Source organism: Euprymna scolopes, chromosome 34 (genome assembly GCF_053919585.1).
Source record: "Euprymna scolopes isolate OS-2025 chromosome 34, ASM5391958v1, whole genome shotgun sequence".
In the NCBI taxonomy this organism is placed as follows: domain Eukaryota; kingdom Metazoa; phylum Mollusca; class Cephalopoda; order Sepiida; family Sepiolidae; genus Euprymna; species Euprymna scolopes.
The window spans coordinates 1,772,211-1,786,022 of record NC_136515.1 but is presented as its reverse complement, the minus strand read 5'-3'; the positions used below and the strand labels follow the sequence as shown (position 1 = coordinate 1,786,022).

General features: G+C 35.8%; 1 protein-coding gene across 1 annotated transcript in view; it reads right to left on the bottom strand.

The window, feature by feature from the left end:
• LOC145259075 (solute carrier family 35 member D2-like protein) overlaps nucleotides 1-13,812 on the bottom strand; it is a 148,563-nt gene that overhangs the window by 14,095 nt on the left and 120,656 nt on the right. Inside the window, exons 6-8 of the mRNA XM_080116706.1 lie at nucleotides 10,833-10,901; nucleotides 1,517-1,619; nucleotides 77-169 (exon numbers count right to left, since the gene is read on the bottom strand). Coding sequence (XP_079972832.1) covers nucleotides 77-169; nucleotides 1,517-1,619; nucleotides 10,833-10,901 — 265 coding nt within the window. The remainder of the gene's footprint in view (nucleotides 1-76; nucleotides 170-1,516; nucleotides 1,620-10,832; nucleotides 10,902-13,812) is intronic.

Genomic DNA, 13,812 nt, shown 5'->3' with positions numbered 1-13,812 from the left:
TAATCCAAATAATCCAAATTATCAATCCTCATCTCAAAAATTTGACAGATAAAAAAAATAAATTATTGTTACTTACTCCAGTCAGACCGCCTGTCGTTTTGGCCACGATCGCTGCTGGAATCAACATGAATAAACCGTTATAGAATAACAAACCATTTTTACCAAGATCCTAAAAAACAAAAGAAAAATAACATTCAGATATTAGCGATGGATGATCCCAATATTGCCCTCCCGCCCATCCGATTCCAATGCAATTACTGATTTTTTTAAAACCTTTAAATATTTGAGGGGTTTTTTTGTTTTTTTTTTTGTTTTTTTTACAGATTACCATAAAAACCCACTTATATATATTTTCGTAAACTTATAACATACGTGTGGGTCGGTTGGTTGGTTGTTTTTGTTTTACGGCATATCAACCCCTTTCTGGGTTATTTAATGCCGAATCCAAAGATTTTGGAGAAAAATCTTTTTAATAGAATATATTTGTTGTTTTCAAGTCGGTTTCTATTTAACCCATAGTTGGGACCCTAACAGGTACTACCACTCCGGGTCAGAGTGGACCTGGGAGCAATGAAAATTAAGGGGTGGCTCTACACTCCCCAAAGCCTGCAAGCTGGGGCCTCACCACTGGATATAGTTTAAGGTCATATCCAGGACCCATACGTATGGGAGACGGTGACCTATAGATTTTAGATGTAGCACAAGGTGTTGGGTTTCAAAAATTCAAGTCAGGAGATTTGTCTCTCCGTGATGAGCCTTACAATGGACAACGACACGTTTTGCATGACACAGTCCTAAAGGCGGCCATTGAAGAGGACAACGTGTGGTGAACTTGCAAGACAGTTTAACATTTCCGATGAAACAGACTTCACCTGCATCGCATAGAGAAGACATACAAACTGAGCAAATGGATTCTGCGAACGCGACTGGAGGTCCACAATGGACGAGTGGCAGCCTGCATCTTGCTGCTTCCTCGCCACCGTATTGCATCCTTATTCAATGATGAGAAGTGGGTACTATACAAAATGGTGATCAATAGATTTTGTTAGATATTGAGCCATTAATTTTTGTTCTACATTCTTGTGTCCCATAAAAATGACTGGAATTGTAGTTATCACTGAAAACAAAAATTTTTACATTCCAGGTCAGGAGGTTATGAGTTACACAACGCAAAATAAAATGTTGGGCTCTTTAAACTTTTTATTCATATAAGTAAATCATATAGGGTATTCAGTATTCTTCCATTACCCAACTGCTTTTCCTTGGTTTCTGAATTTCTGAGATGAGGATTATTATTCGTATTATTTGGATTCATTGGACTACTGCTCTCATCTTGAGTGTGATTTTCACAACGTTTCAGTCGATGTAATCTCCGACCTTCTTCAGGTGTATCTTGTTGAACTCTGGAATGTTTCTGTTGCATTCTTAACTAAAAAAAAAAATTATAAATCCTTATCTTAAAAAAAAAAAGAAAAAGAAAAGAAAGAAATTCAGAAACTTAAAATGCAATACTCACTTTTGCATCCAATTTCTTTTTGGTATAAACTCCATTTAAAGCAGTGAAAAGATCGTTTAACAGGATGAAAATGTAACCGACGAGATCAAAGGCCAAATCAGAACTGAAAAGAAATTTTTTTGAAAGATGAAAAAAAAAACAAAAACAACAAATTTATTTAAAGAAAAGAATAAATGACGTTATATTAAGTTTATACATTTTTTTAAAAATATTTTTTGATTTTTACACTTCTAAATTTTTGAGGTTCAGATTTATTACAGTAGAACTCCATGAAATGACATTAAAAATTAGTAACAAAATACAGTACAGTATATAATACACATGTATATAATCAAATAACATTATAAATAACAATGTAAGGCGGGGCAAATACCATAACCAGGGGCATAAAAAACATCATATTCCACATTGTAACCTGAAAAAAAAAAAAAAAACATATCCTAGGGTCACTGGATCCCGGGGTTCTATTGTATATATATATATATATATATGATGATTGCAACGTCTTGTCAGACGAGTGCCACTCCCTCAGACATTTAAAATCCATGAGCCCAAATGTCTGAGGGAGTATCTATACAAATATGATGTTACAGAGTCTTAGCTTTGTACGACAGCTAAGTCTCTCTCTCGGTTCCAAATGTTGAGATCCAGCAACAAGCAAGAGCAAGATAGCCAGCAACAAATTAAACTGCAGACCAGCTTAATGCGGGTACTGGTCTTCCGCTTTATGGTTTTTTAAATCAGAGATTTGCTTCTCCTAGAAAGGTTGCCTTCACCACGGCTTACGGGAGCCCTCTCTACCCCAATACACATATACATGGTGCTAGTTGGCCGTTGACCCAGAAAAAGAGTTCATTCGCCCTGTGTGTGTATATATATTATATATATATATATATATATATATATATATATATATATATATGTATATATATACACACACATATACAGTAGAACCCCGGAACACAGCATTAAAAATTAGTAAGAAAATACAGTACAGTATACACATGTATATAATGAAATAATATTATGAATAACACTGTAAGGCAGGGCAAATACCATAACCAGGGGCCGGAAAAACATTGTATTCCACATCGTAAGCTGAAAAAAGGTATCGTAGGGCCACAGTATCCCAGGGTTCTACTGTACTTGTTTCGCATTTTTCTAAGATGGCGACCAGCATGCCTGATGAAGGTCGGAGCCTACACAGACTGAAACGTTGTGCAAATGATACTCAAGATGAGAACGATAATCATAAGTAATACAAACTTTTTGTTGTTTTGTTTTACGGCATATCGACTCTTTTTGAGTTATTTAATGCTGAATGCGATAATTTTTGAAAAAAAACGGAGAAACAAATGCATTTAAAGAAAATAAATGATGTTAGATTTATATTAGTTTTTTGAATATTTTATTTTGCGGCATATCAATCCTTTTCAGGTTATTTAATCCAGTAATTTTGAAAAAAAAAGTTTTTATGCTTCAAATTTTTTTTTCATCTTTTAAAATATTTATCCACGTTGTTTAGTTTGGTTGTCTTGTTTTATGGCATATCAACTCTTTTTGGGTTCAACCATTTTTGAAAAAGTTTTTATGCTTCAATTTCTTCATATCTTTAGATATTCATTCATGGTGTTTGGTTTGGTTGTTTTGTAAAAAAACAAAAAAACAAAAAAAACAAATAACTCTCGAATGTAAAGTCATTGCTGAAATCAAAAAATATATTTCCAAGCAAAAATGGCAGCATAAATACGGTTAGAAAAGTTTCCCCAGGCTAAGATTTAATCCAGTCATGATCAGCAGAAGCTTAGTGGTATTCTCATTTCAACATGGAAAAATTAATACTAGAGAATTCAACAAGATTCAGTTATTTTATAAAACAATTCTGGCATTTGATTTTGAATAGCCCAAATTTATAAAAAGGTATAAGGTGCCGTCAACAAGTTTCCGGACTTTTTTTGTATCGGCACTTTGATAGTACACACATGAAACTCTAGTTTCCTTCGAAGTAATCTCCTCCAGCTGTAATGCACTTATTGTTCTGTTCCAACAACTTCTGGTAGGCCTCATGGAAGTCCTGTTGTGTGTGCGTGTCAATGATCCCCTCCCCCATCACAGCCTCTTTCATCTCAATTGCCTCATAATGACAGCTTCTAAAGTTTTCCCTCAGCTTAAGGAATAACCAAAAGTCACAAGGAGCAAGGTCTGAACAATAAGGAGGATGGGGAACTGTCTTGATGTCCATCTTGGTCAAATAGTCTGTGACAAGAATGGAATTGTGGACAGATGCATTCATGCAAATCTTCGCGTCTTCAGTTCCTCGCAAATAATTGTGTGCACAGTTCCTACACTGACATCAAACTCTATAGACACACAATGGCCTTATAGAAATAACATACTGAATTCCCAAGAATCTACAATAATTTTAAATACCTGTACAAAAAAGTATGGAAACTTATTGAAGGCAGTCTGTATTCCTTGACAAGGTGTTAAAAATATTTATGCAATAACAATATATTCATCTATTCGTCTAGCCGAATCCACTGTGAAAAAATTCCCCCACTCTTTATCTGTGCCTAAATCAAAACGTAGATTCCATGAACAAAGCTTCTTTCTTAGAACTGCACGCCTGTGGAACTCTGTTCCGTCTGCCTGCTTCCCACCTGACTACAACTTGAATGTCTTCAAGTCCAACATTAACAAATTCCTAATGAACTGCCCCCTTAAGTAAACACTTCATCAAATCTCCACATTAACGTACTGTACTTGCAATAACCCTTATCCCTGAGTGGCTTCCAGGCCTTGATAAGTGGTGACCACCGTGTAAAAAAAAAAAAAGAAGAAAATTAACTTTTTAGTTGTTTCGTTTTACGGCATATCAATCCTTTTCAGGCTATTTAATGTTGAATCCAATAATTTTAGCAAAAAGTTTTGGTTTTCATACAGTTGTTGTCGCCCTGATACTACTTTCGCTTATTATTCACATAGCCCTATTCTGAATTCGTAGCAGTGGGTCGGCATCAGTGAAATTTTTTTTTTTTTTTTAAGTTTAACCTATTTCAAACGGATATAAATTATTGTACAGTTAAAATAATTTAAAACAAGAATCATTTTTTGTATTTCGAATTATTAATTTTATCGCGGACTATTATCCTCATCTTTCTTAGTTATTGTTTCACAACGTTTCAGCCAACTCTGGCCTTCGTCCGGTGGTAACCGCAACGGGATAAATTAATAAATTATTCTCATCTCAATAATGAATTCCATTTGAATAATATATATACACCATTCGGTACGGTTGTTTTTGTTTCACGGCATATCAACCTTTTTCAGGTTATTTAATGCCGAATCTAGTTATTTTGAGGAACGATTTTTAATGGAGTATATTTGTTTTTTAAGTCGGATTCTATTTAACCCATAGTTGGGACCCTAACAGGTACTACCACTCCGGGTCAGAGTGGACCTAAGAGCAATGGCAATTAAAGGGTGGCTCCACACTTCCCAAGGCCCGCAAGCTGGGGCCTCACCATTGGATATAGTTTTAGGCCATATTCAGGACCCATTCGGTACGGAACCTACCATGGAAGATCAGATAATAAATAAACGTGGATTTATAAGATCAAAAATTCCAACCTTGATCGCTCTTTGGAGCCCGTGGACCAATGGATAGAGACATTGAATTGTCTGAAGATAGCAGTTTCAATCCTACCCAAAGCCGGCCAGAGGCTTACTTGGCCAAAACGTGGTGAAATGACAACTATGGATGGCAGTAATTGATGAGAACGCAGTTAGGAGATTCAGAATTCCTATCCCGTCGCGGTTACCACCTGATGGAAGACCAGATGAATATTTGGCCGAAATGTGAAACAACAACTAAAAAAAGATGAGGATAATAGTCCGCAATAAATAAAAATTAATAAATAATGCTCATCTCAATAATGAATTCCAATTAAATAATATATATCAAATTATTTAGTCAAGTAAAAATTTCATTTTTAAAATTAAAAAAAAAAAATACTATGAAAAAAAATAGATTATGTTAAATTCAGTTTTTATGATATTTTTGTTTATTAAATTGTTAGATAATTTGCTAGAATAACTTAAAGTTTAATTATTATTAGTGATTTTTAGTTTTAAACTTTTTTTTCCTGCAGCCTCTTTCCCACAGAAGAGACATTGCGAACCTGTCCCCACTATCGTTATTTTCATGACACGTGCTTGTCTGAGTTCCAATCTATCATCCCTGCCCCCCTTGCCAAATTTTCCCAAAAAACAGTCAACTAGCTACAACCACTACCAACAATTTCTATCTGTGCCTAAATCTAAACGCAGAATCCATGAACAAAGTTCTTTTCTTAGAACTGTCCGCCTGTGGAACAATGTTCAGCTAGCCTGCATTCCGGCCAATTTCTTGGCCTTCGGGCCAAGATCAAAGTGTAGCATCTGTTCCGGCAGATACTGCAAGCTAGGACTAGCTATGACTAGCAAAGACCAGATGTGGGGGCAACCCCACATGCTTGACCTTTAACCAGCTCCCATTTCCCACCTCTCGGGAGCTGGTCCCCTTTTTCCCTTCCCCCTCCCTTCACTCCTCACATTAAAAATCGGCCTTGTGCCTAATTTGCTCGGTGGGGGAGCAAATAAATACCATCTGTTCCTTCAGATGCTGCACTTCTATTTCTTGTTCTCTTTCGGTGGAGGAGAAATCCTTCACGACTGAGACAATTTTTATTTTTGCACCTTTTCTCCACATTAAAAAACGACCCTGGTGTCTAACTCTGTCCCGTGGGGAGGCATAGTAAATAGGATCAAAGTGTAGTATCTGTTCTTCAGATGCTGCACTTCTATTTCTCGTTCTCTTTCGGTGGAGGAGAAATCCTTCACGACTGAGACAATTTCTATTTTTGTACCTTTTCGCCACGTTAAAAAACGACCCTGGTGTCTAACTCTGTCCCGTGGGGAGGCATAGTAAATAGGTACAATATGGTAATCTTCAAGTTCAATGTAAACAAGTTCTAATTGAGCCATCCCTTAAATAATACAAAATTCTACCCAATCTATATCATTAACGATTACTACACTTCCACTTTACATTCATTAGCTCTTATCCTCGAGTGGCCTTCGGGTGTTGATAAATTGTAACTCTTTTGTAAAACAAAAAAACTGCTGTGGAGAAAAAAATGTGGAAATATACATACCTGCTCAATTACACCTTAAATTGCTGCGTCACCAACATTTAATATTTTTAATTACTGTGCAGGTGGAGGGACATTAAAAAAATAGTAATCCAAGAATTGATCAATGGCTACTGTCTTGCATTCATTTCACTTTTGTCGTCCAATCAGGTCATCCGATCTAAAGGCGTCTTGAAGGCTCACATTACACGTCCATCGTACCGTTTTCATATCTTAGCGTATCATAATATATAGACTTAGCATATCATAATATATAGACTTAGCATATCATAATATATAGACTTTGCACCATCTGTTGAGAAAGCAATAAGTTTTCTCCAAATTAGTTCCACGTTTTTCAAATGTACAATCAATATTGTCCGTCGTATCTTGAAGGTTTATATTTCTTGGACAGTTGAAATGAAACTGGATACTTTTTAATAAACAAATTATTAGTTTTTTTGACAGCAGATGTTAAGCTGAATATGATGATTCAATTCAAATAATTTGATTACCGTTATCAACTTCCCAAACTGGAAACTGTCCGTAAACTAACAATGACTGTAATGTTACACAGGTAGACCCAACACGTTGTAGCAGAGTATGTCACAAGGAGCATAGGACAAGTAATAACTTGACTCCATTTTTCTTTGTAACACCAATATTTATTTCTTTATTCTCCCACCATGCATGACTTCTCATTATGGCTGTGACGTCACCCACCTCTTTAACAAACTCTCAAAAGTGCTAAGTGTGATGGTTGTCTGTGCACAGTCTTTTTCTTCGCATTTTTTTGCCTTAGTCATAACCACGTTAATAGATTAATAGAAACTGACTACTTTCACAATTGTTCTATCAGCCACTTTTTGTTGACTCTTTATTTAATTCGAAAACCACCATTGGCGTCCATAATATCACACCAGTTTCGACAGTGAAAAAAAGGAATTGAAACAAACCTCAATTGTCGGAAATATTTTCTCGACTCAACTCGTACAGGGTGGAACAATAAAAGTGTCACCCTAAAGAAAACAACACTACAAATTTATTTTAAAACTATTGAAAAAAATCAATTCAGGTAACTTGATTATGTAGTATAGGTGACATCTATTCAATGTAGCTGCCTTCAGCCTCAATTACCGTCTAGATACCAGTCTGGAACTAGGAGCATGCCTTTTTCGGGAGTTCGGCGAATACTCAATGGTGGCTGGTTGGTTGGTTGTTTTTGTTTTACGGCATATCAACCTTTTTCAGGTTATTTAATGCCGAATCTAGTTATTTTGAGGAACGATTTTTAATGGAGTATATTTTTTTTTTTTTTAAGTCGGTTTCTATTTAACCCATAGTTGGGACCCTAACAGGTACTACCACTCTGGGTCAGAGTGGACCTGGGAGCAATGGCAATTAAAGGGTGGCTCCACACTCCCCAAGGCCCGCAAGTTGGGGCTTCACCATCGGATATAGTTTTAGGTCATATCCAAGACCTCAATGGTGGCAGCTATCAGGCTGGCTTTGGAGTTGTGGGAGGTCATGTTGGTGATATTTTCGATGTATGACCAAACGAAGTAGTCCAGTGGGTTCAGGACGGGGGAGGAGGGGAGCCAGTGAGAGAAGAGTACAAAATTGTAGCACTCCTTCTGAAGCCAATCCTGGATCTCTTTGGACTCGTAGGCCAACTCAGAGTCCTGCTGCTACACCCAGCGTCTGCCAGTGACTATTTGATTGCAATAGGGGATCCTTATACCCTTCAGCACATCCATGTACACTTTGGTGTTGACTTTCAAGCCGACTTCGAAGATGTGAGGTGGCATGATATGGCCCTCATTTGAAAGCATACCAAAGACCATAACCATCGCCGGAAACTTTGTTTTTATCACCCGGAGCATCTCCCTGTTATTCGTGGCAATCACGCAATGCATTTTGAGGGTGTTGGCAATGGTCCTGTTGTCATAACTTGGATCGATAGAGCATGTTGTACAGCAGCGCATCTCCGATCTCGCTCGTAGAACATTGTGTCGCTTTCAGACATAATAGAAGGCTCCTATCTTTGGATTTGTACACAACTGGCCAACTAGTAAATGGTCTGCAACAAAAAAGAAAAACCAGTTTTCATCAAACGGAAATGGAATCATGTCGTCTTTTTTAGGGCGACAATTTTATCGTTCCACCCTGTATTCCATGTGATCTACCTGCTGAGTTACCTGTGGTGAGAATACAATTTCGAAGTAGTACTCAGTTTAAAAGATCAAGTCAATCACTTCTTTCCATTTTGTCTGCTGCCTGCATAGCCAATGGGAAAGTAGGATTCCTTTTTTGTATAGAATTTCCCGTATTATTTATCTGGGTCTAAAGTTGAACATAAATTTCATGAGCAAAGTTTCTTTTAATAGAACTGTCCGTCTGTGGAACACAATACTGTGGGCCTGCTTCCCAGCTTACTATGACATGGCCATTTTCAAGTCTAATGTAAACAAATTCCTGTTGAGCTGTCCTCTTAAATAAACAAATGCTACTAAGTTTCACTGTTACTGATCACAGTGTTGTCACAATGACCAACTAATCCTAACCATTATCCTCGAATAGCTTTTGGCCCTTGATAGAGGCAAGGGGTTGTCTTTATTCGTCTGTGTATTGTCGTAACCCGAGTCATCCAAATTTATTAAATCAAAGTTGAACTCCATTTCATTTATCTCATCGACACAATGTCTCGTCTCTGTGCTAGTTTTCCAGGTACTTTTATGAAATGTGTTCCGACAAACTTTTACTTGATGGATCACTGCTTATCAAGGCTAAAAGCAACTCGAGGATGAGGTCTAATTTGAAGCAATTATCAGTTAAGAGATAAGGAACGGAGAACAAGACGATCGAGACTTATTGAACCTGGTTTGAATACTCATGGGGGAAGATTCACGATAGGAATTGTTGAAATTAAATTTGAAAGATGACTATCGGCGTCGCTAATGTCACAACAATTTAGACAGTGAAGAAAATGAATTAAAGTAATAGAGTTCAATTGCCGGAAATATTTTCTTAAGTCGTACATATTCTAGTTGAAAATACACTCGTTTGGTTAAACAATGGACAGAGGCAGAATAAATGTCTTCCTTTGTTGGTGCATGCAAGTATAAAAAAATAAAGCAACACAAACATATTGCATGTATGCGTGATACCATTGTGGAAGAGAACCCTTCAAATGTTAATGTCCACATTTTAGTTAAATTTAAGTTGAATCAGTATCAATTCAATTCAAATGTATCGATTCAATTCAAGTGTATCGATTCAATTCAAGTGTATCGATTCAATTTAAATGTATCGATTAAATTTAAATGTATCAATTAAATTTAAATGTATCAATTAAATTTAAGTGTATCAATTAAATTTAAATGTATCAATTAAATTTAAATGTATCAATTAAATTTAAATGTATCAATTAAATTTAAATGTATCAATTCAATTTAAATGTATCGATTCAATTTAAATGTATCGATTCAATTTAAATGTATCGATTCAATTTAAATGTATCAATTAAATTTAAGTGTATCAATTAAATTTAAGTGTATCAATTAAATTTAAATGTATCAATTAAATTTAAATGTATCAATTAAATTTAAATGTATCAATTAAATTTAAATGTATCAATTCAATTTAAGTGTATCAATTCAATTTAAATGTATCAATTAAAACCTGATTGAGATAATCTGGCTGTCTAGACCATCGCTATCATTCAGTTGAAGCCGGCTCATCTTGTGTCTGCTAAAGCTCGGCTCCGTCATCAACTGTCAAAAACTGTACACCGTCTGTAAACTAACATTGACTCCTAAATTTAATGACTAAATCGGAAACCCTATGTCCAGTTTTTGGTGTTGATCATCGACACACCTGATTAATAGAAACTGCTTTCACAATTGCCCTTTATTAGTTGACTACTCGGAAACTAACCATTTCTTCAGAAAGATCTCGCCATCGTCTTTTCACTTATCTGACTTCCGATACGTTTTCTCTGTTTAACATTTTACATGTTGGCATGTGTTGGACAGCTTTAAGAAATTGACTTTCAAACTAACCTATCACTGGCCAGGTTGTAGCCTAATGATTGCTTTTGTAGTCGCACTATAATAAAAACAACACAAGTTGTTGGTATGACTTACCTGGCAGCAACAAATGCTCCAAAAATCATCAAAAAAACTGTTAGCTGTACCATACAAGGTGCCCGTGACCTAAAAATTAAAAAAAATATTACAGTAATAAATGGAATTTAATCAACAAACATTTTTCTGGATAGCACAAAAAATTAGTTTTTGGATAACACGAAGCAAATGTGAGTTTATTAACATGTATATGAAAATAATATCCATTGTATTTTAAATATAAGACGTGTTTTCAATAAATTTCCAGATTTTTTTTGTACAGGCATTTAAAATTGTTGTAGACTCTTGAAAATTCAGTATGTTATTGCTATACATCTTATGAGATGACTGACCAATTTTTATAATCCCAGGTAGCTACAACAGGAATTGGAATACACCCTACTAAAGCCTGAATGTCACAGATGGTGAATTTGAAAGATACAATCTGGACGCGAGGACATTTTAGAAGAATGATATGCAATAAAATTCTGTTTTAAACTTGGAAAAATAAATGCCATAGAAACGTATGGAGTGCTTCAGACTGCTTTTGAACAATCTTGCATGAATCAAGCATCAGTTTTTGAGTGACATAAGAGATTCAAGAAAGGCAGGGAGTCTATGAGGGAAGATGAGAGGTGTGGGAGGAGTAAGGAAGTCAAAAGATCCGAGTTGATTGGCCAAATAAAGAATTTCCTGTCTAAGGACTGTCGTGTGTCTATAGAGACAATAAGTGCACAGTTTGATGTCAGTGTGGGAACTGTACACACAATTATTCGCGAGCAACTCAAGATGCAAAAGATTTGCATGAAGTTTGTCCCAAGGTTATTCAAAGAAGATCAGAAAGAAAAACGTTGTCATGACAGTTTGTTACCCTCCCTATAGTCCTTGTTCCCTGTGATTTTGGATATTCCCTATGCTCAAGGAAAACCTAAGAGGCTGTCGTTATGAGACAATTAAGATAAAAGAGACTGTGATGAGGGTTATCGACACATTCACATAAGAGGACTTCCATGGTGTCTTCCAGAAGCTGTTGGAACGGTACATGTGCATTACAGCCGGAGGAGATTACTTCGAAGAGGACTAGAGTTTCATGTGTGTACTATCAATGAAAGTACCCCTACTAAAAATCTTAGATAAGAGAAAAATCCAGGTTGTCCTCGATGGTCGTACATCTGAACAATATGATATAAATGCAGGAGTGTCAGGGGTCTATCCTTGGACCTCTATTATTCCTAGTATTCATAAATGACCTCCCTAACAAAACTGTCTGTGAGATGGGTATATATGCTGATGACACCACGCTCTATAACAGACACGACAGGAAAACAAATGAACACATATCTAAAGAAATGGCAGAAACACTAGAGGACGACCTCCAATCTGTAGTGGAATGGGGACAAAAATGGATGGTCACATTCAATGCTGCCAAGACTAAACTTGTTTCCTTCAATAATTACAAGAAACCTTCTCTACCACCAATAGCAATGACCAAAGACTCTTTATCTGAAAATACATCTTTTAAACTCCTCAGCCTAACATTCACAGGAAACAGGAGTTGGAAAAATTATATTGAGAGATTGCCAGGACCGCTGCGAAGAAGGTAGGTTCTCTCTACCATGCTAGAAACCTACTGATGCCCAAAAATATCCTGTACCTCTATAAAGCCACCATTCGCCCATGTATGGACTATTGTTGTCATATTTGGGCTGGTGCGTCTGCTACTAGTCTCTTATTCTTAGACAAGGTTCAAAAGAGAGTCGCTAACCTGATAGGTCCTGAACTGTCATCTAAGCTTCAGTCTCTGTCCCATCGACGAAATGTTGCATCCCTCGTCTGTTCTACAAGTACTTTTAACGGTGAATGCTCTGACAAACTACAAGCATTGGTACCCCCTCGACGTATATAAACCTGACAAGCAGCAAAATCCCACCCCTTCACAGTTGAGATCCCTAGATGTAAGAGAGCCTTCTACTCCAGCAGTTTCTTCCCCAAAATCGCTAGACCCACATCTTGCTGCCCAACTCCCCACATAGTACCCCTGTAGCTTATGTCCCTGATAGTAGCCCCCTACAGAAAAGTGGCAATGTGCCTTGTTTGGGGTGAAAATGTAATATAAAAAAAAAAAAAAGAAAAGCAGAAAAAAAAGGAAGAAAAAAAAGAAAAGAAAAAAAAAAAGAAAAAAGAAAAAAAAAAAAGAAAAAAAGAAAAAAAAAAAAGAAAAAAAGAAAAAAAAAGAAAAAAAAGAAAAAAAAAAAGAAAAAAAAAAAAAGTTTGGAAACTTATTGAAGGCACTTCATTAACCTGACCCAAACAAGATAAATTAATAAATACTAATAAATACTCATTCATATTGTGCTACATAGTTCAATACAAATAATAAAATCACATTTAGTCCAACACCTCTTGGCGGACAATCTTCTTTTTTTTGGGGGGGGGGGGCTGTTTTAAATGTTTTCTTTTTTTTTTTTTTTTTTTTTTACATAATGTTTTACTAACTTCTTTCTTTGATGAAGAACCACTGCACGTCAAAATTACAAGTTCTTTTCTCACACAAAACCTAGACTAAAACTTCTGGTCTGTGGCCTTCATAGTTTGTGTGGGTTGCTGTGTTGCTTGCTTGTGGAAACAATTATATATCGTCTTGATTTTAAAAATCTATTATTAACAGGAAGGCGCTAAACTTGATGGTCATAAAATACGCCTAATATTTTTTTAATTCATACTGATCTTGTTTCTATTATGACAGATCCACTTCTCTATTGAATATATATATCGTAATTTAGGAATTTAAAAATTTGTGATTTGAAAAAGTTAAATTTCAAATATAGAAATTTTATTGTATGCAAGACAAAGTAAAAAAGATTTCGTTAACCCATGAGTTTCCGATGTTTATACATCTCCTCGGAGGAAAAATATTAGCAAATATTATAAAAGGTTTGCACCTAATTTGCTGTAGGTAATAAACATAGAAAATTAAATTTAGTTGGGATAGTCTTATATA